Source organism: Varroa jacobsoni, unplaced genomic scaffold (genome assembly GCF_002532875.2).
Source record: "Varroa jacobsoni isolate VJ856 unplaced genomic scaffold, vjacob_1.0 scaffold_1238, whole genome shotgun sequence".
Lineage (NCBI taxonomy): Eukaryota > Metazoa > Arthropoda > Arachnida > Mesostigmata > Varroidae > Varroa > Varroa jacobsoni.
The window spans coordinates 82,068-105,304 of record NW_019214140.1 but is presented as its reverse complement, the minus strand read 5'-3'; the positions used below and the strand labels follow the sequence as shown (position 1 = coordinate 105,304).

General features: G+C 40.9%; 1 protein-coding gene and 1 long non-coding RNA gene across 5 annotated transcripts in view; one reads left to right on the top strand and one right to left on the bottom strand.

The window, feature by feature from the left end:
• LOC111267907 (uncharacterized) overlaps positions 1–23,237 on the bottom strand; it is a 112,546-nt gene that overhangs the window by 10,979 nt on the left and 78,330 nt on the right. Inside the window, exons 2-5 of one of the 4 annotated variants that reach the window (XM_022846479.2) lie at positions 21,171–21,533; positions 15,062–15,264; positions 14,635–14,768; positions 420–645 (exon numbers count right to left, since the gene is read on the bottom strand). In XM_022846479.2, coding sequence (XP_022702214.1) covers positions 420–645; positions 14,635–14,768; positions 15,062–15,264; positions 21,171–21,445 — 838 coding nt within the window. In that variant the 5' untranslated portion in view covers positions 21,446–21,533. Of the gene's footprint in view, positions 1–419; positions 646–4,056; positions 4,740–6,912; positions 7,013–7,928; positions 8,012–14,634; positions 14,769–15,061; positions 15,265–21,170; positions 21,534–23,237 lie in introns of those variants that run through there. The other 3 variants (XM_022846482.2, XM_022846480.2, XM_022846481.2) reach the window with 3 other exon arrangements.
• On the top strand, positions 7,189–21,284 carry LOC147752470 (uncharacterized). The gene is made up of 3 exons (XR_015313996.1): positions 7,189–7,224; positions 7,999–8,156; positions 21,200–21,284. It is a non-coding gene; the product is annotated as an uncharacterized LOC147752470 (long non-coding RNA).

The following is a 23,237-nucleotide window of genomic DNA, read 5'->3' as shown; positions in this document are numbered from 1 at the left end:
TAATATATGTTAAGTAAGCGTTGAAACCATAGCAGTTGCCGTAATGAGATTCTGAAAAACAGCCTCAGCTTTTTGCTGTACGGTAGCGATAATACGTACGACCTTGCCGACTGAAAACCATACAATACATGGTTTTCAACACAGAACATCGTAGTATTGTTCTGAAGCTTCGTTAAAAATCGACCTCATTCCTTCGAGAAAAAGTGTATACAATTGTCAGCGTAATTTTATTCAGCTGCACGGATTTCAGGTCAGACTTAAGCAAAAATTTCCCAAATCATTTAAAAGGCAAAACGACAAAAGATAGCCCAGTAAGAGTTGTTGTAAAGAGAATACCTATGATATTCGTTTGGAAACCGACTTTATTTAAAGGTAAACTAGCTAAAACAAGCCAGCCAGTGTTTAATTATCGCATATACCGCCGATATAGTAATCATAGTGGTCTGCGTCGTCGACTGAGTCGTAGTCGTGTTCGTCGGGGCCTGCGCCGCTTTCCGGACTTGCCGCACACAACAGCTCGAGCTGCTGCAGATTTAGCGCTTCATGGTTTCCATTATCCGAAGTAACAGAGTCAGAGTCGCCCAGCATTTGACGGAGCTGAACGTCCACATTATCAAAGCCGCTCGCGGCAAGAAGGTTGTGAACCTGTAACGAAAGCCAAGGACAGATGGCCGATGTTGGTGACAGGATGGAACAGGGCGTGATGGTAGTGTTCTCAGAAAATATGAAGTTTAGTTTTTCCAAATTACATCAAATACTAGTTGACTGAGCGTGAAAAAAGAAAAACAAGCCGTACCGTTCATGTCTGATATGTGTATCTAGACGCTGGATACGGCCTACCATGATGGCAAACAGTTCTCACGGACGAGAACGCTTGCTATTTATTATATCTGTAAAATTCCGCTGGTCAGAGGCTGATAAAGGTAGCGGCTATACTTCTTAGGTGACGACAAAACACAGCATTGAAAATTGACGGGCCGCCGAAGATCACAGGGAGCTAGTGAGGTCGACATCGTGCCAGTTGGTACTGGAGTAATGCACGTAAGAGCTCTGGCATCCTCATCATGACGCTTATCTCATTTTCTGATTAATTACATTGCAGCCACTACTTTATACGCGTCGAAATTGTAAAGGGTATAACGATTTCTGATGTTTTAGGGGGTTTCCTTTTATAAAGTCAGCATGCACATATAGTCTCAAACAATTTCAGTTGTTCTAGATTCCAACATGACGAGCTGACAACGATCCTCTGATCGCTGAGATTGCCCATAGTTGCAACGGTTCTGTTAATCATATACAATTGACCTGTTGGAACTGTTCTACATTGCAGCCCTAATTATACAGGACCGTATCATCGGAGTGACTCAGTTAGATAATGGTGACGATCTTATAGAGACGTCTCAGAAGAAAAAGGCTGATTGCTAACAGCTAAGTTCCTTTGACGATTCTTAAACCACGCTGCTATGGCTAGCTTTTTACCATCGGCCATTCCGAGCTCGAAACGCGTAAATTATAGGTAGTTCTTGCCGTCGTAGATTTATGTATTTTTCCTTGTAACTGTATCATACGGTTATCAAATATAGCTTCATTGACCTGACTACCAGCAAAATGTAGGGGTACGTGTTTCACGCGATTTTTACCAGCCGTTTATTCTATCCAAATTGAATGGTGTCATCAATGTCTATAAACACAGTAAAATTAGGACACTTAAAGCACGTTCACGATTTTTCCCACGACGCACGGTATTGAGTCTATCTATCTATTGTAACTATCTATTAAAAATTCTTCCTTTGGAAGCGAAATAGTAATGCTATTACAGGTTGCTCGGTCGACCGGTTACTACACGTACGCAGTAACAAAAATAGCAGTAGGGTGAAATTCAGGTTTGGATCATCGACTGTTAAACTTATAGCTAAATCGCTTCTGATTATGTTTCCCTAAGAAGTAAGTTCAAACAAAACCTTTACCACAGTATCGCTTACGGCACTCGCTGTCGTACTAATAGCTACGACGGACTGTTAAAACTACACTAGTAGCAGCAGCAGTAACAACAACAACAACTTTATAGCCATTACGGTTTTTTTTTTTTACTTTCCTTTCTATGCTACCACTTACAAATGATAGCACTTTTATAGAGGAATTATCAACAGAGGTCATGTAGTATAGTAATGAGCCACAACTCCGACCTGACCCTCTTATGTAAACTGGCCTTAACGGTGCGAAATACTGACTGCTGCGAAATGCTAACGGCTCATGTAAATCAGTAGAAAGCACAACAACTTTGTTCTCCAGTCAATGGGCCACTGCCTCTACGACTACTTAATGAAAATCTGGGTTAGCGGATCTAAGCAAAAACGAAAAAAAGAGAGATTGAGGGTTAGTGGTCCTCATGACGATAAACACAACGGCCGCGTCTGAGCGACTCTCGGCCCAGACGCAACAAGCTCCGTTGTTGAGATACTTAGTAGTATGTACACAAGACTACCCTAAAAAATAAAAGTAAAACACAGTTAACTCCACTACATAAAAATTACTCGATGGTCAGAACTTGGCGCTAAATTGAAAATTCGGGAACATGTGGACCCTCCTTTACTTGTTAATCACATAGATAATTTTTCAAACTTGATCTAAATACTTATATAGAAACAAATAGGCAAACACAGGCTGGTTCAATATTGTCCGGAGTTTTATTAGGCGCTTTGCTAAGTAAATTCAAGCAATCTGTATCAATGTTTTGGTGGTAATCTCTATGAAAAACGTGTTTTATAAGCGTGTCATACATTTGAGGCGACCGGACAAATGTTGTAGCCCGAACCAATTTGCCAAATGTCACGCAGGCAAGTTATCACGATCCCTACGTCCTGATGTAGGCTATACTATACAAATACTTTAACTATGAATAGAACGGTCCAAGTTTTTTTACGCGACCGACTTGCATGGAGACGTGTAGCTTTAACGTTACTCACGAGCACTTTATTAGACTATACCGTTTGATTGAAACTTCTATTTTCACTGCTGTACCTTTCTAGCAGTGACAGCAACTGCCGATTTATTTTTTAGGGCAACAGTTTGTACTACGAATGTTCTCTAATACTGTAAGACTATTATCTCACCGGGATTTCTCATTCAATTTTTTTATTTTTTAATTAATTTAGATTTTTTAATTTAAAAAAAATCTTATGAATTTTGCCTTGTCAGGTGTAAGAAATGTTTGCATTTACTCGTGGGTATTTTAATCACAGGTTATATTGTTCTCCATTTATGTTTTGTGCAAACATATTTATTTTTTTTTTTTTCTATGATAAAACCATGAGGTTTTGCTGTGGTTTTTCACTCTGCAGAACTTTATGGCTGAATTACACGTACAAATGGTGACATAAAAAGATATATATATATATATATATATATATATATATATATATATATATATATATATATATATACGATATATAACCATAGAGCCTGAGACTATAATTGTTATCTGTATTTTTCCTAATATCAAAAAATACAGAAAGGTGCGTGCTTCAGTAACATGTTTACAACTTGCCAGTCTGTGAAAAAATGAGCAACAGCCGAAGCCTCTGGTGACTATGGAAGAATGTCATCTAGATACTCGTACTTTTGAGGTAGGCCGACTCCCAAAGAATTTTGTGTGAGGTCATTAGGGTCACAGTGTCCACGAGAACCATGAACAGGCAAGCAGGCAGCAAAAAGTAGTCAGTGACAAGTTAGATAATATATTTGAGCCAGGAACATTCTTAAGGTGAAATTTCGTTTCTGATAACACACATCGCCCAAAATTTACCTTATCCCAACCAAGTTCATATAAAAAAGTGCCTTTCCATTCAAGTAGACGAACAGTAGCATTCACACGTATGGCATATCTAGATAAACTTGTGCCTATTACTGTATAAAAAGGCTCAGTACCTGACTGTCTGAACATAATAATAAGTTGACTTTTATGTAGAGTATGGGAAGGCGTTCGTTCCGACAGGGTTTCAAGTTTCTCGATATATATTGCAATATAATTTCAGGACTGTTTTTTTTCTGACGTACCTGAGCAAGCTGTCCTATTGTGGCGCGTACGAATGAATCGCAACGCTTCTTGTCAACTGGTCAATTTAGTTGGTAATCCCGTTATATTTAGCAACAGCCAGTTATACAATGTACTCGTTATGCCGAGTCATGAAAAAATTCATTATCGCAAGTGCATAGGACAGAACGCAAGCAGCTTTTGCCATTGAGTGTATGGGACCATTATGACCAATGGAGTTCTTAACTTTTGCGCGATCGAGGACGAGACCACAAGAGTGAGAACAGATCAGGCGATCTACTGGTTTCTTACCACAAGAAAGTTACTATTACCACTGCCAACTATTAAACGATGTTCGAAGCACAGCTAGCGAACGACTGCAAGCTCTTAGCTTTAGTATTGCCAGCCGACAGCATCTCTGATCAAGTATCGAAGAAACGCCGGCAGAATCTTAAAGTGATCTCGATGTGACTCTGAGCGGATTCTAAGTGATGACTAGACCGACTATTAGTCTCTCACGGACGCCTACTTGCGTTGCTTGTAGATGATGAGCGGACAGTTCGGGGTGGTGCTCAGCAATCTGTGATCAAAACAATCCATCAGCGGTTAGATCTGACAAATGGTAGATGTAAATAGCTGGAAAAGGTACTTGTTTAGCAGTAGAAAATCTCATTATTCTAAATCTAAAAAGCAGATGGCGCCTATGGTTCCATTGAGTAATCGTCGTCTGAGAGAATCAGTCGGTGGGTCTTCAATTAGACGTAACTTCGTAAGCGAAATGTAAATAATGAAATTAATGACTCGGCAAAGCTGACATTACATCATGTATAAATCAGCTTGATTCGATCATATGTAGAAGTGTATTTTAAAAAATTGTTTTCATACCACTGATCGGACAACAACCATATTGGACGGGACGTATTACTACGATGTGTAGCAACTAAGATCGTTAAAACCCAGTGATTTAGTTATTCTTCGACGTTTCAATATTGGGTTATTCTTTGCATGCGCACGCTACCAACGTATATGAGACGCTACCGATTTCCCTTCTACGCAAATTATAGTAATAAAACTATTTGATCCTTGACAGCGGCCACTACTGACCATGCAGCGGCCAGAGTTGACCCCAGCTTCGTATTGAGATGGACGATCATTAGACTACACTTTTATCTGTACTAGCTGAGTGACAATTCCTAGCATGCCATCTTACGGCGAGACTATAGTAAAAATGAAAAAATCTGTCGTTAATTGCTACATCTTGTGACAAAGTTCGAAGGCTTTTTATTAGGGATCATGCAACTAGATATAATACGGTATCGAAACACAAAGGCCATATGTATGTAAATTGTGTTTCCGAGATATGTTACAAACAGACGCTTTATTAGCGGTAATCAGCCGAGTTATTGTGCTAGTAGTGGCGCCTGGAGACAACAGCAAATGCAGACGTATTTTTACGTTTTACGGATGCCAGATGTTGCCATTCCTACTAAACACTGCTGAAGATTTTATCAAAAAAGCCGTTAAACGAGTTAGCGCGCGACGCCGAAATACCCCCTCCTGCAGGCTTCCCTCAATTTCGGTCCATCATTTATGCGCGGTAGCAAAGGAAACATCTTAGAACCCCATTATAACGCAAAAACTATAGGTGTTTTTTGTTCGGCTAAATATTACGTGCACCTTTTTGCCGTGGGGTTTTCCGCATAAACGAACATTCATGACGATAAGGTATTATTTAACTCTACACCCTTATTGCGCTTCGGTATGTTTATATGTTCCATTTTTAGAAGAAGATAATTTCGACTAAAATTTTCAAAATGAAATGGTTTATTCTGCTAGTGGTAGCTCGTGAGATTTTTATTCAGTAATTGGCAACGCCAGGAATAATAAAGCTCACAGGGACCGGCAAAACAACAGTTCGCGACATTGATCTCGTCCAGTTGAAGACAAGACAAATTGACAAAGATAAATCATTGCTTAACAAGCTACCATGCTAACCAAGTAATGATTCCGTGACCAATCGCGTGTGTCAACACTTGTCATACCATGTCGTTACCCCTACCCCAAACCGAGCGAACTCTGCCCATAGTCGCTGCACATGCCAACCGTTTGCTCGTTCCGATCGAGTAACAGAACGTATGCCTTCTGAGCTGCGGTGAAATCCCAATTGAGTAAGTTTTTTCTTGCTTCTAATAATGAAGCAAGTACATCATGGCTGGTACCGGGACGCGACGCTTCTCTACAAGCTGACTCTGCCGACCGCCAATACGTCGGTTCAGCCTTATTTTCACCTATCCTAACGGTGAATGAATAGCTGTTATTGCGATCAACTCGAGCGAACACCCGCAACTTCTCGTCCACCCTGTGACTATTTTTGTTAACGTAGTAACTATTGCGACCAAGCTTAGAAAATTAATGCGATTTAAGCAACGATGATTAGCGCGATAGATGGTTATGCATATGTGCCAACACAGAATAGACATATAGAAACACACAGACACTACCATTGCCACTGCTGATACTACTAGTAGTACTGCGTTTGGGACACGTTGCCGTCTCGATCGCAGAGATACGGAGAAGTAAGCACCGTTGCGATTTGACATTTTGCCAAATATTAAGTGACCGCAGGCTACTTCAATGGTCGTCGCTTAGCAGTCAACTTGGGTACGTGAAGTTGCTGGCATACGTAAAGTTTACTCTAAATAAACGCTTTATGCAAATTTCCTTTTTCGACGCGCGTACACGCAAACAAATTCGTTGTCAAGCATCAAACAACCTTAACCAACCTAGCCAGTGCGGCTGAGTGTGTCGATCTCATTGCCCCAAAAGGGCATATGCGTGGAAATAGATTTGTTCACACAAAGGACATTTCATTTACTTACGTTGATTTTACTGCGATTTTTTTTAGGTCCTAATTTTAGGTTGTAATTAGGTCCTAGTGGCCCACGTGCTCGCACCGTCGATACGTTTCAATCTGGGAGACTGCTATGTCAAAGTTTGAATAGCTCAACGCTTTTCAACTAAGCTCTGCTTCAAAGATAAGACGGTGGCCAGGCACATTTGTGATATACAGATTAGCCCTTGGGATACACGTTAATGGCGCCACTTGTAAAAGGCGTAGAAAAGCCATAGAGGCTTTACTCGTTAGATTAAACTTGCCAACTTATAGTCACGCCATCTCTACAGTCATCTAGGTGAGCAAAACCGGCTGTATCAATGTAAGAACTTGACCATGCAGCTATGATCCTTGCACAATAGATTTTATGCCCAATTGAAAACATCAGTCAAAGTTAAGCTAGAAATTGTATCTCTATTATATTTTAACACTTCTATCTTTTACTTAGTTCCTTCATGTTTGCCTGTATCATATCACCTACTTGGGCACTTCACCTTTTCGTTCATAGAGGCTATTGGTTGACTTCGTCTTGTCTGTCACCTCTTTACGACATCTACATTGGCACGGATATTTCCATCGTTCTAACGCACCCCACATTTCATACAGACAGCCCAAATCCATCAGGAAGTTTGCTACTTTGTCATTCTGTAATGTTCGTTGCAAAACGACAATCGTTTGCTACGCTAGGTGACCTTGGACCGCGCTGGATATTTCGTAGACCTTTACGAAAGTTTTCCAGTAACGTTGTCTGCAGAAATAACGGCGACAATGGAAACATGTCTCTATGGCGAGAGACTAACGTGTCAACAGCCCTATTATATAACCGTCAAATAGACTTAACCTCACCGTCTTTCACCATGATCCGAAACAACGTAAACGAAGCAATATCTGGTATACGTCTGTGAAGCCGCATTCAAAATTGACTCTCACTCTAATTAATCCATTATGTGTTCACAGAAAATATACGTAATACAAACGATTATAACGACAATGTACACATACTCAACAATGAAGTACTTCGTTTCTCGTGGCAAAACTCTACAAATGACTTTGATGCCCACTACTGTTATAGCTCCTCACAACACTGAACCAAGTGCGTCTACGCCCGGCATCGAACCTAGACTATCTAAGTTCCGTAAGCAAACGCGTTATTACTCGACCGTTACGGGGACCTGTGTATTTGCATCTGCCGCTCGTACAATGCTAGTGGGATTACAGAAAGGTGTACAGGTAAATCAATAACTCTCTCTATTTACGCATATTGTAAATAATACTTTTCCAATCATGTCGATAGCGTTTGGTGCTGCAGATAAATTGGTAAACACAACATTCAGCGTCCTGTTTGCTATCAATGCGTGTGTTAATGCGCCTTTCTAGCCCTAAGGCGGATATACGTTGATAAGGCGATGTTGGGGTCTGCTACAAGATATGGTCTTCACTTACGTAATCGCCGTCTTTAAGAAACACGCTACTGCTGCTGCTACTACTACTACTACTACATGGACGCTCCGCGTAGCAAAGTAGCGACTAAATAAACCACTACTGAATGAATTTGACCCGGATTACTTCAGTAGACATTTTTTCTCAGAGGTAGAAGTTGAACTCACTCTCGAGAAATATGTAACTTAATAGGAAATGACTGGTGCGAGTGTGTGCACCGCAAATTTGAAAGATAATCAATACTACACACGCAAACGTAACGTTTGTCTTTCTATCCAAACCAAGACAACGGCAGATATAAGCGTCGACAGGGTACATGTCCAATAAACGGACTTCCCTTTGCCACTGTCCACCATTGAACACATTGCCCAAGTCAGAGCTTGCGCCACTTATGCTCTATTTACTATTATAAAAAAAACAGACAGATGTAGAGGATGCTCGTCTCATACTCTATCTACCATACCGGTAATTTCTGATAACTTCTACGGAGCCGCTGAGTCAGGATACTGCCTGCTCCTCTAATTACTAGCGTTAGTCATAATCCTAAAAAGATACCTATGTCTATCCACAAAAAGATACTGTAGTTGACACACACTTGAGAACGAGGGATTACGGTGATGTGAAGACGCTACACAGGCCATCCACCGTCTTTATGAGCCTTTCCAGCAAGGGCTTTACTCCACTGGAACAAACGCATTCTACCTTATTTACTCTAACAATAACCTTAACCATATCTAACAGCACTAATAGCTACACTCATGTATTACAACAAAGCACAATAACGTCGACGACATGCAATGCAGCCAACACCTCTTCGATCGGGATCTACCAGTCAAAAACTAACAGTTGATTCCAGCGATGGCGCTAGTAACACGTGTCCTGTGTTGACCATCAGCAGAAGGTCCCCGTACTCTTTCACCGGTAATTACTGATTTGACGTTTTGTGTGCGAGGCCAAAATCAGCATGGTTATGTTTTGGCCCCATACGCGAGTCGGTGTTCGGCCCTGTCCACTTGACTAACCTCCCTTCCTTTTAGGTGGGCCACTGTTTCCCGTCTAATGCATCCATTCGTCCGACCCAAGCTGGAGCTAGTTGCGTCGGCAAGTCTTTGCTTACGTTTTGCTGCCGCTGCTGATGGCGGTGGAAGCCCCAAAAAGCCAAAATGAACTACTATAATAGCAACAGTAATATTATAGAAGTAGAAGTACTGGCAGCGATGGCATCGTATCATACATAACAAAGTCAGTGATGGGCATGCGGGGGGTAGAGGAAGCATCTGGTTCGCCTATTCAGTTGCCGCTGATGATCGGCAAACGCCATTTTTTGTTTGCTGTGTATTTGTTCGTCGGGCGAGCTATCCCGCCCCTGGTTTTTCAGCCCCACAACAACACAGAACAATGGGACACATTCGCGGGGCGATGGCCGCTAGCCATAGCGGCCACTAGCGATATTGGCGTTACGAACGGCCAGGTCTACGCAAATGCATCAGATCCAGCTGAAGTCTTTTCCATAGTTCTATGGTCGGGTCGTCACTTAGAATTGTTAGTCGTACGTTTTTATAAGCGCTTATGCGTTTGTGCGCGTAACTTGGTGAACGATGAAATCCAACGAATTTCTCGCTTCGTGCAGTGATGTGTATCCCTGCCATAAGTTTGACTGTCAGTTTGTTCTTCACTCATCCTGTTCGATAACTTTACATGCCTTTTTAAATTTTGTTCCGTATGATAGTTACCATCATTGACGTCGTCAACCGTCTTTTTGGAACCACGAAATTTGCCGTTGAGCTTCGCCCCGTCATCCTTGTCGGGCTGGGCTTTTGCCGAACGTCGGCCCTACCAACGCCCCGTGATTCTTCTCGTGTACTTAAATCTCCATTAGCCATGTTTGTCTCGATGTACATAGCAATATTCATTATTTACTCGTTTCCTTACCGCTCCGAGTATTACTTTATTTTTCTAATAGTTTTCTCTCGTCGTCCAGCGATCAGTGTTGTTTCTATCTACTATTGTATTTAGACTGTGCACATCTGTGCGCTGAATTGCGCCTCTTCATCATTAAAATATGAAATTTCGAAACGAAAACATCCAGGTATATAATAGTTACTGCAGAATTGCAGATCAGTATCCTGGTCACAGAATCGCGTACCGATGAAGATCGGTCCTGTTGGACTGCAAGCATCAATCTCTTATTTGGCTATCGCCCGAAATTTCAACTGCTGTTAACATCCATAGAGTATTCAGGGCACTACTTATAATCAATCAGTAGTTAAGGCGATCTTGAGGCAAAATGCTTAGGCATACACGATTCATTTGGGCTCCATTTCATGGAAAAAGGGAAATCGCCCATGTTTAATAGAAGCTTTATTGTGTCTCATGGAGAACTGTAAAAAGGGCATTTTGTCAATATGCAATTTTACGCAAGCTCTTTGATATTAAAACAGAATTCAGTGTCAATCGAACCGCATAGTGTAAAAATTCAAAAGTACCGCCATTTTTCACGTTTAAACGAATCGAGTTAAATACCAATAACAGGATATCGTACTAAACTGGCGCATAAGAGTGAAGATATATTAAGGAAAATATAATAAAGCATAGACAAATAATGAACTTGTCAGCATGTCAGGCATCAATCAACAAAAAGGAAAAATAATTTGATTTTAACATTTTCGTCAGTATCTCTGATGCATAAGATCAGGTATTTGTTAAGGGGTATGCGATGAGTGCATTGACAGGCGACCATAACACCGGTGGATTACCCTCTCTGAGTAATCCATATGCTCTTGGCTAAATGGGGGATTCTGTTAGCTAACCTAACATCGGCTTCTAATGTATAGCCTGAATCCAGGCGAAGGTTGGAACTTAAGGTACATCCGTTTCGTTTCGAGGAAAAGTGATCGTATCAACTTCCCTTAGAGTCGAGACAGCGTAACAAAGCTAACGCGTAAATACCTAAATACAAAATCCTATGGATATGAAAGCGTCAAAACATAACAAGATATGATTGACATTCGAGAAATATCCATCACACAGGGTACATCCGATCTCCGCCTATATATATGCAAAATATTTCTGTGGTATTTGTCTGCTGCGCTCTTACAAGATGGCGTTTTGCGTAATCGATAATGGCTACCAGGACCATTGTGAACAGTCCTGAAGTCGTACTCGCTCGGGGGCTGCGTTTAGATTTGTTGCGCTAGATATCCCGTTGCATGGAGGCTCTAGCGTACACACCCGGTGACCTCTTAGCTTGCCGGGGCCTTCAGGTGAAGCGCTAAGTTTGAAATTCGTAAAATTGCTAGTCATGGTAGACTTCATTACAACCCGGACATGAATGTAGCAGTCAAAACAGCAGGACCATGGAGACCTTATTCGCCTAATCATTATTACGCTAACCCCGTCATATAAACGGCTACGCAGCGACTGGACTGGTTGGCGAGTGAGGAAATAATGAAAAAAAAAACAGACAGACAGAAAAGGGCAGTTGTTTAGACAGCGGAATACATCAGGTCCGATCGGAAAGATCCCGCCTTTACAAGAGTCAATTCCCAAAACCATCGAATTGTGTATACGGCAGTTATGTTATGTTGATACTTCGTGTCGATAAAAGAATGCGTAGTAAGCATAAATGCAGCGACTTGATTGACGGATCCTGTTGGTGTGCCCTTGCTCTACGAAGGTGGCGAAGGGTCAAGCCAGCAATAGGGTTTTAAAGAAATGACTGAAGAATGATGCATTTGCTATGGTGTTAAGTATGGCCGTTTTCGGTGAGTTATCGGCCAGCTAACTGAAGGCCAACAGCACTCTTGGGAGCGACCTTATTGGATTAACTTTGCAAGAACCCATATGTATTCGAGCAAAACAGCAGAAGTCCAAATGCTTCTACTATCGTTATGTGGAGTAGATGATAACAAATCTCTCGCGCTTAGATTAGATTTAAATGTCTTCTGGTCATGGTAATCTGTCCACGAAGATTTACATACAAGAGTACATATAGTACCATGATTGATTTCTATTAAGTATTATAATTACTGTTATTATTTGTATACCATACATACCAGCAAACATAATCATGACAAAGAAACTACAGTTTCGAACAGTTTCCGATCAGCTGTGATAGTTGTTTATTAAGAGGTAGGAAAGAATGCCAAACGTCATGAATTCTGAATTCATCCGATCAATATTAGTCTACGAAAGTATCTAATCGGATCAGAAGATGAAAAGAGGAGCCCCCTGCCATAGCGGGTTCGTCAGGTGTTTAGCGTATCGAACCCCGTGATAGCTTAACGGGTAATGTATTTGCCTGCTGATCTTGAAGGCACGTTGTAGCCTAGGGAAGACACTGACCCGATAGAATATCTAACGGCCATACCGGCCGTAAGAGTTCGAGACATACACGTCTTTAGTGTATGCGTGTTTATTCACGTACAGGTCTATTACGAGGTCGACCATTCGAAAACTATCCTGTATCTTGCGTTCAAACTTTGTACTCAAGTTCGAGCGCAAGATATATCTGGTGTGGCTGTTTGCACACTGCAGTAAATCCAAGGGAGGTGTGGGTTCTAAAGATACTAACGCGACCCGGCAGATTTCAAGTAAAGCTTGCACACTTTAATTTAAATATATCCACAATTGTGTGATAGTAAAAAAGTGCGCCTGAATAATCACACCTATTAACTGGTCGTTGGAAAAGCGATCACCTTATAAAACACAGCATGTAAATAGTCAATAGATTCTGACTGGACGTTCGAAGGTATTCACCCCGTGATGCTCAACCTCATTTAGAAAAAGAATTATCATAAATCGTTAGCCGCAATGCTGTTCCGTTATCATTGGTTACGACTGAGCCGTCGTATAATGAAATACAGTAACCCATCATTGGCAGGTGGTTTCGATATTTTCAGTCAATACATTATTCAAGCATCGGGATAATGCCGTAACTATTGCCCGCCAATCCCTCTGACCAACTACGACCGAAGAGATACACCCTCTGAATTTCCTATTTTGATGTTATTAGTATTTATATAAACAATTATTATAATGGGGGTGTTTTTTAAAAGCGATTGGAGGCACCAAGCGCATACTAAGAACAGGAAATCTTTGAAAATTGATTTCTACAGATGGTTCCGCTATTAAGCATCACTTAAGGCGAAACATGATTGCCCGATCACATTTCTCCTTCCCAGGCCTCGGTCAGGCATCTCCAGTGATTACTTCTGCTATCGTCAGTCGTCGATAAACCATGATGTCGTCGTATCTACTAATCAAAGCAAACAATCGTTAATGCAGCGCTGGACATCGTCGAGGATCGTTAACTGGCGAAGCGAAAGATGTCGAGGGAATACATAACATTGCATAGCCCGGCATGAAAGCAGGCTGACAAGGAAAGATGTTCATTATTTCATTGCTGTTGCACGATCCTTTTGCCGAAGTCTGCTGGCATTAGTAGCAAATGATGATTCAGCATGATGTCGTCATAATGGTAAACCCAAAAAAGTATTAAAATTACACCATGGGGATAATTCCCTTGTCCGTTTTCTGCGTTTTTGTCAGATTTTTGCCCGTCACCTGCAGATCATCGTTACCTTCGAATCGACTAGACTATCCTGGGAGGGATAACGTTGAAACTAATAGCTAGGATAAACTCCATCATCGGTTTCTTCTTCTTCTTCTTCTTCTTCTCATGCCGTCCGTTGTTCCCTGTCTGTATCGAAACGACAAGGCACCAAAAGCGAAAGAAGATCTAATCCAGACTGTTACATGGGATAAGAAAAAGGCAATCCAACGAAATCGCGCAGTAGCTAGATTTGGAGTTTATTGGCATTGTACTTTGTACTGATACTTGTGAACTCCATACGCGCTAGCCCTATCGGCACTCAAACGTGCATGATGCATGGGATTGACATTGATGACAACCATGGTCAATAATTACTATAGCAAACGTAAACGTGGTTGGCTATCCAGGCCGGTCACCTGAATGAGTTGTTGTCAAGTTGTGCCCTGTCGAAAGTTGTTTGTTTGTGACGAGGCTTGATCTTTAGTTTCGTCTGTGCCTTGACAATCATTGAATAATTTTCCCAGCTTTTAGAAAGGGTTATTATTAAGTAGTTTGATCACTTTTGCCATTTAAGCATTTTTTGTTAGTCGGGATCAAAGTTACCGTTACGTAAGGACATTCAGTCCGGTGTGCATAATGTTTAAGGAAAAGAGCAAAGAAAAAGAAGTTTATATATGAAAGCCGAAATTTTGCCAATATATGTATCAGACCAACCTGATCTTGTGTGAGTCTTTCAACAGCATTGAAGTCATGCATAAGACTATCGTCATAATCGAATACAGGCGACGTTGACGCTTTGAGGTAAGTTGTGCCACAACTTCCACTACCGCCAGATGGGGTCAGGGTCGCTAAAATGGGTGAAAAACAAAAAATGCTAGATCAACGAAAAATAACGTTTACTTCGAAAAAGGATACGTCGTAGTATTTTAACACACACACACACACACACAGCCGTATCGTGATAGAATAGAATTTAAATATGCTCACGAAATATAGGTGAATATTTAGCGTAAGGTAAGTGAAACAGATCACCTTGTATGCTTGACAATCACGAAAAGTTTCCGTTGATCGGGTCATGAACCAACCTGCACTGTCCCGACAAATACTATATAGAACGTTTGAAACTTTGGCAGTAACTTACGATCACTGCTCGTCGAAGTGGTCGTCACAAGGCTAGCGGGGTCTTCTCGAGCTCGAACCGCTTGCTGAGTGAAGCATCGCATGTTGCGGGTACACAGTTTGGCCAGCTGTAGTTGCGATGCGCATAAAGCTGTCGAAAGTTTTTCGTATTCGAGTGTTGCCGGAGCGACAGATTCCAGTTTCAAACTGAGCGCGTCAAAGTATCTGCAATAGAGTGTATAGATACACTTGCTGTTAAACTTACCGAACGCATATTCAATGGATCAATAGCAGTTTTGACCTTGTAGAACCTCAACAATCATGCCGGTATCTTTCTAGATAAGTAATTAGCGAGAATTGAAACATTGATACGCCTACGCAAATTATGTAACTAAGATATAGGGATGTATAAGCATATATGACAACTCAGACAACAAAGAATTTCATTTAATTCCACCGGTAAGTTTCGGCCGAGTAGGCCCATTAATGTGTTACGAAGCCTGATAATTTAGTTTTTTTTTTTTGGGTAAGGACTGTTACCACTTCTGTAAGCGTCTGGCACGGTTCGCTTCTAGAAGCGGGTCACAATTGATCGATCTCTCATAGAACGGTGTTTGTTGCGTGGACTCAAACATGATTTATCTACGTGGTTTATTTTTTGATCATATCAATCTAACACAATTGATTTATATTGTATTCATTCAAATAGTCATTTGCTGTAGCCGCTGGCCAATGCGACCTTATCCAAGCAAAGGAGCTGCATTAGTCAAAATAGCAATCAACGTTTTTTATTTACTGCTACTGTTTCAACAAATGCAATTAATGTGTGGAAGTAGAAAAATATAGTTGTGATATAAGATGCAACTTCCAGGACAGGTAAAATTTCCTAAGTTAGAAAACTCTCAACTCAACCTATACCATGGGAATGTATCAACAGTTTGTGAAAAAATAGCGGCTTTCTTGAAAAAGAAACTGCGTTGAAGTTTCAACTTAGAGATGCAATGGTTAGGGGACGAAGGACTTTTTGCGAGGAAAGGAGTTATTGAACTGATGGTAAAAGATATTGACGGTCGACGATAATTTATAGACTTGGTAAAAGCAGAAACCTGCTTACCAAAAAAGATAGACTAAACACTACTTAGAAGATGATGCCTCGTTTCAATATATATCTGCAACACAAACGTGCATGTTGACATAAGGCGTGCAGCGGTCGATCAAATCAACGCTCCGCCAGAGGAGATCTTGCTCAGTGACAGCTGGTTTACAATAATTAAACCATCAACCACGGACTCGAAGAGAAGTCTACGTTGGACGTGCCATTGGTAAAATTCTCACCTAGAACTGTTGTTGTGCATACGTGGTCCTCTTTATCGACTAATCCGATGTACTTAGGACGTATGTTTTAAACAGACAAATTCCAAGGACCTATTCTAGGTGAGCTACTATTGCGGGTTGCTCTTGGATATCGTCGACTAGAATAACGTCAACCATTTATAGAGAGCAAAGACAGATGATATTTATTGACCAGAGCAATTATTTTTATAGATTGCATAGGAAATTGATTGCATGTACGAGAACGAACACGACTTCGTCGGATTATCCTCGGATCAGGTAATCATTTTACATGCCAGGACAAAGTACGCTCGATTAAATCGCCAGTGTTGCTAAGCAGAAATCTGGCCAGGCAGGCCAAGCAGACTAGAATGTGCCTTCGCTACATCCATTAGATGTTAAAATATATTGCATTTCACTTATATAGCCCAACGTGGTGGTCAATAACAGAATAGTAGTACATAGGTACACATTTAGAAAGCCAGAACATCCCTCAGTTTCATTATTGTTATCAAAACGCTTCAGATTCTAAGCCTGGCCATCATGAACACGATTTCATGAGATTTTAGGCATACGATCCTCCAATGGAAATCTATAATCCGCAATGCATCCTCAATTACCTGCTATAAATGCGCTTTCGTTCAAGTCGTTCATGAACACCGCTAAAACTATATAAAAATCGTTGGAAGCCACTATAGGCCGCGCTGCATGGCTGAGATACGGCCCAGCCCTACATGATCACTTACGAATTGCTAATCTTCAGGCCATATGATCATTTCTGTTATTTTAGCCGAAATTTGAGTGGTTATACCTAGCCCGGAAATAGGTACAACCTTATATAGAGTAAGCAGAGCATGTCTACGATACTTACAGTCAAGTTAAATTCAGATGCATGGACTAACGTTTCGATTTTCGCGTGTGGTATTTTCGCCGTTTGGCATTATTAGTGCAGACGGCTGACCCCCCGACACGAAACGAAGTGTGTTTACGCCGAAATTCGAATTTACCCCGTGTACCAGCTGTCATTGGACCACTTGGGAATTACCAAACGTATGAATTAGTTAACAGTCGACCGCTTTAAAAGGACTAAACTGGAGACAAAGTTAAGGGGAAATCCTGAACTACTGTAATTTTCCTGCGTATTCTACACCTGCGTACGTGTGTGTGTGTGTGTATATGGTCGCTCCAGAAGACTAAGCAATTTTAATTAAACTTTTTGTTATTTCATCATACATACCCTGCCGTCAGTATCGGGACCCAGAGCTTCGTAGTAACTATACAGAAGAGGCCAATTTGTAATACTGGTGGTATTTCTACAGTAGACGTCTTTACAAGCTCCGTCATTATTCTTTCCGCATTGAAGCGCTGACATAGCATTGTGTTTTGCCACATTGTTTCTCAGTCCCCTAGGGAGCACCCAGCCCTTTTGAGACTCTGAACTCTTAGCATCCTAGAAAGTTCCGAGAAGTAGTATTTGGATGTATTAACGTTCCTGTAATTTTGCTTCGATGGATACTTCATTCATTTTTCCACTGCTTAGTGCAAAAACAGGCCCCTTATTTATTATAATAGCTATCTAAAAACGAGCTAATTATACTAAGGTATTATATATTATAAAATATATAAGGTATTATAAATCGTTCGTTACGATTTTTTTATGTTTTATATTTATATAGAATGTATAGTACACTGTAGTTGTAGATTCTCGGCCAACTTTTCTGAATCCATTTAAGTCGGAGCAACGGTTCCTTTACAATCATAGCGTTCGGTTAACTTCCCGCCAGCCAAACATTCACGTCATCACGCGCCTTGGGCGCGTGCTGACGTGATGTCGGAGTGACATTTCGCCCAAAAATGACATTTTCGACCACGGGACGCAACAAGCGACACCACGTTCATCAACCAATCAGGGCATTACACCACAAATGAATCCATTCCTTTATAGAGACCTGTGTCCAGATATACACGCATATCGAGACGGCCGTATGGTTTTGGCTTATTGTTCGCAGATATATATACATATATATATAATCGTTTGCAGGTTACGGCTCGACCACATGTTGAATTCTTTTCAACTGAAGCCGCGGTTTAAAGGCCAACCCCATTCGATGCGGGAGGAAATGAAAATAGATAATGACGTAATTTTTCTTGTGCTTGTCATGGTAACTATCCATGTATCACAAACATTTTACGGCGACGAAGTCAAGCAACGCTCGTCCGCACATTTCGTCCGCTGGTTTTGCTATGCCCCGTAGGCAGGGAGAGGCATTAAGAGCCAAGAGCGGCACCAATTTCTCTGTAAGAGTCGCACAATTTCACCATCAGTCGTTCTCGTTTGCGGATCCCTTAGTTCTAAAGGATGCAGAAAAATCAGAGGTGCAAAACACTTTATTAGGAATTTCAGTTAAGAAAACCTAAAAACGATTTCATTTCACGCATCGTTTTGATGGTGTGCATGTAATTTTTGTACCTGATATTTGGTATCAGCGCCTCAATTAAAACATAAAAAAGAAGGAGGCTGGAGAGCGAAATTGTCGTCTACATTCAGTCCGTAATTTTTACTAATTATTTTCAGTCCTCTATGGTTTTCTGTACATACAACACACAGAAGAAGGGGCATTTATCTACAAGTAAACATTAGCTAGCTGTTTACTCGAAATCGCATCTAGATCATATCTGCAACCTTAATTAAAAAACGAAAATAAGACGAAAACACGAGGCATATAAATACTGTAGTGTATAATAGATTACGTTCATTAACAGGGCATTGCGAATCGATAGATTGAACCGAACTAGCAAAATTCGTTTTTGATAGTGTTGTTAAAAGATACGAACATTCAAAAGACTTCTCACTCGGGGGTGGTTAATTTACTTTGAAAAAAAACATACTCAATTGAATGAAGTCTCGCTTGAAGGCGGCACTTCCCGATGACTAAATTCTATAATACTTGACGAAAAAAGAGCGACTGTCGCACTGTACCATCCGATCAAAGAAGAGACAGATAAAATCATGGCTTAATACCGAGCGCTACAATCTGAAACACGTAATAGAGTAAACCCTTGAATTTTCAGTTCTTGGGCACCAAATGAAAGCGTCTTATAGCAGAATTCGGCGATATTATGCAAACATTCTATGAATGGTAACACAAACGTTTCAAGGGTAATAAGAACATTTGGTAATTTCCGAAGCTGGGCACTAGCTGATGAGCTACTTTCGGAGGTTTTCACCACTACTAACGTTTTACCACTGATAACAGTTCAAGCTGTTGCATGTTTCATAGGCTATCTGTATTCGCAAAAAACCTCCATAGAATTTGCGAATAGGCATTGACGTTGGCGAAATACTTGCAGCCACTAATTTGTCAAAATTAACAAGATCTGACATGCTCTGATTATTTACAGCGTGTTCGTGATTTTCTGCGGAGCAGAACTGAACAGTTCAGCCGATGCTTCTAGGCGAGACAGGTTTTAGATAGCTGGCAAACGTGTACCCTTATTGTTACATCAGAAAGTAGAAAATTTCTTAGCTTATTTTTGCGGCTAGGCGCAGCTGTAAAAAGGCAAATTACCGGCGTGGCCGTCAACACATACGCTTCATAACTGTTCTGAATACTCGAACCTTCTTTCCAAACCACAATACGTACGGATTTATAGAAAAGGCCGACACTTCGATAAATTGTGCATCCTGTTGCCAACAGGTCTTTGCTGTATTTAAAGTTTTATGTCGACAAAGCCACCTGGAAGCTTGCGAACCAAGCAGGCCACAACTTTCACCTAGGTAGACGTTTTAATCTAAAAATCGCGTCTATAGTTAGCTAGGCCATGTAATTCATTTGGAACCTTCCCCGCACGAGGTTGTTCAAAGGGCTGGGCACGCGTTTCACTCAAAGGGCATCTTGAAAACACATCGCAATAGATTTGTTTGCCTTGTCGCCCGCTCCTTATTGAGAAATTCCTATGCCGGGAGCTAATGAATTATTCTCGTCTTGCTTTCAACTACAGAGCTACAAGAAATAAATCGATTTCGCTCAAATCGATATAAAACACACGGTTTCTTAGGGCGATGAACTACCGCGCCGAAATGAGATATCTTCTGTTAAACTTTATAAGTTAACATTTAACTTATTGCTATGCTGGAACAAGGCCTTCTAACTTTAGTGTTAAAGCGATGCGTTCTGTTAGGAAGCAGTGGCCTTCCTGTATGTTCATCATGACACAACAATGAATAGCGCCTTTTTTTACTAGATTCGATACTGCAGGTAGTGATAAACAAACGAAGGACAGCACCCGACCAAAACTTTTTTAGCCGATCAGAGCTGGTCGTTGTCCCGCTATTGTTTTAAATATCACGTAGTACTGCTCTAGCCAGTGGAGATCCCACACTTTTCCGTGAGCGTAGTTCTTGATGATGCATTTGTTCGATGAACGCTTAACAACGAGTGAAGCATATACTGAAGATGTTTTGAGTAGAGGGTAGCAGAATCGGCGTGCGTCTATAAATAACCATATTCCCGATTACATGCAGAAAGTCTGTAACCTCTATAGTGAGAAACGACTGGGTTACTGAGCTATACTATTCGTTTTCCTTATTTATCGAATCTCGGATCAGTCAACACCTTAAATGATAAAATACTTATCGTCCTACTACGAGCGACAGTACGATTATAACAGTAGACAACTTGCCAATCCGATCGACCGAAAAGGTCATATAATCGAGATGTTGAGATGCGCTACTACTATCTCCTAAACACCTTTCTATTCGAAGCTTGATTATCAACAATATTAACGATATTCCTTACCTTTGTTCCACTGCTATCGAGTTCTGTAGAGCGTGAACAAGCTCGAGGAGCGATGGAACATCCATTGCAACAACAGCGTCTTCAAACGCCTCATCGTCACCTTCGAGGAGCGCCTGGAGGGCTCGTGGCGATAATGGTGTGTGTGTTGAAACGTGGGAAATTGGCGACATCGAGGCGCAAGACGACACCGTTGACAAGGTAGAACTGAGGTAGTTAGGAACACCTCCAGCCGAGGTGGCCGCGGGGCCTCGAGGGGCGCTCGTCAGACTCGACATTCCTCAGCTTCCACTTCTAACTGAACAGCGGACAAGGTTAAAGAAAGGAATGGTAATGAGGATGTCAGGGCCGATCGACGCTGTACAACTGCAAGAAACAAAGTATAAATTAGAGCACTGTCTAGAATAATCATATGAGTTAATTAACTGTAGACTGTCGATCTAGATATATGGCATCTTCATCAAGTGGATAAGGGAAATGAAAAACATCTATTACTGATGAGTGGGTAATTTATCGGGACGTACCTCAGTAACGCCCTGTAACAACTTTGCCAGTTGGGCTGATTAAATGCACATTACTTATTCTCATTTAATTAAATATAGCATGGCGTAAGATATGGATGCTTAAGCATATGAAGAATGATTACGTCGGAACATCAAAATTTAGATTGGTCCTATCTAATTGTTAAGTGGTATTCTTTATGGAGTTTTATGACAGCAAAATAAAATGATACTGGAAGATGGGGAAGTGGCAGACCTTATCTCACCTGTGTCCCACTTACAAAAAATGAGCATTCAGTGCACAAAATAGAAAGTCTCCATGAAGCAGGAATAACCAGTATCAAGCGATATTCATGTATGACGGACAGTTGGAGCAAATGATGGGAAAAACAGCATCACAGGTGGTTATTGCCAAATTTGCTAATAAATGTTTAACAGAAAGCCTGCACCTGTACCCAATCGTATGCTAATTATGATCTGAAAGGTCAAAACATTACGCCTGGCTCTGAACACAATATCGCAAACAGAAATCAGTAGCCTTACTATACTATACGATAATATAATACTGTGATGCAAGCTGTCCTGACTTGCTCCGATCCAACTTGTTTATTCCTTACATCTAAAACTTCAGAACATACGGTTTGTGACAATTTTGAAAAAACAACAACAGTAACGAGCGAACTTCCATCATCTGTCAATTTTTGACCGTGTTCACTGCGTTGAATCTCCTATAATTATGTAGAATGTTATGAATCAATAACAACGACAGCTTTAGCAGAGGTCATTCTTGTAGCTGCTCGTAACTGCCATCGATGACTTATTATTCTATCAAATTTTCCTATTCGTTCAGAGTCCTACATGACCTGTCCAACATTATAGTTTTACGAAAAGCTCGAACAACCGGGATCATGGTCGACATCGAAATTACTATCGGTTGATTCAACGTGCATTGACCCCCGTTAGCATTGATTTAATAGATTCGTTTTGAGTCTAGCCCGCCAAAAAAGGGCCGTTATATCTCAATATATATAAAGAATATACGTATGACAAATACAGGCGCGTATTCAAATGTTACAAACGCCAAACGGGGCCACGCGTCATTGAAGAACCAAAGGCGACATTCTTCTAATACCATGACGCGTTGTTCCCCCTCGGCCTGTGTCATCCCTGAGACATGCCGACGATATGTCAACTGTCGATCGACTGGTTTTGAGGAAGTTCCCAAAAAATTCTCCCCCATATTCTACCATTTGCTCAAACTATTCGTATTTTAATTGGTAGTTTTTTTCCATCATCACCTACGATTACACGACTTAAACGAGCCTAAACGGGTCATAGAGGAAGAAAAAAAACAAGCAAAAACAATAACTATCCAGATACAAAGTAGTAGTAGTAGTAGTAGTAGTAGTAGTAGTAGTAGTAGTAGTAGTAGTAGTAGTAGTAGTAGTAGTAGTAGTAGTAGTAGTAGTAGTAGTAGTAGTAGTAGTAGTAGTAGTAGTAGTAGTAGTAGTAGTAGTAGTAGTAGTAGTAGTAGTAGTAGTAGTAGTAGTAGTAGTAGTAGTAGTAGTAG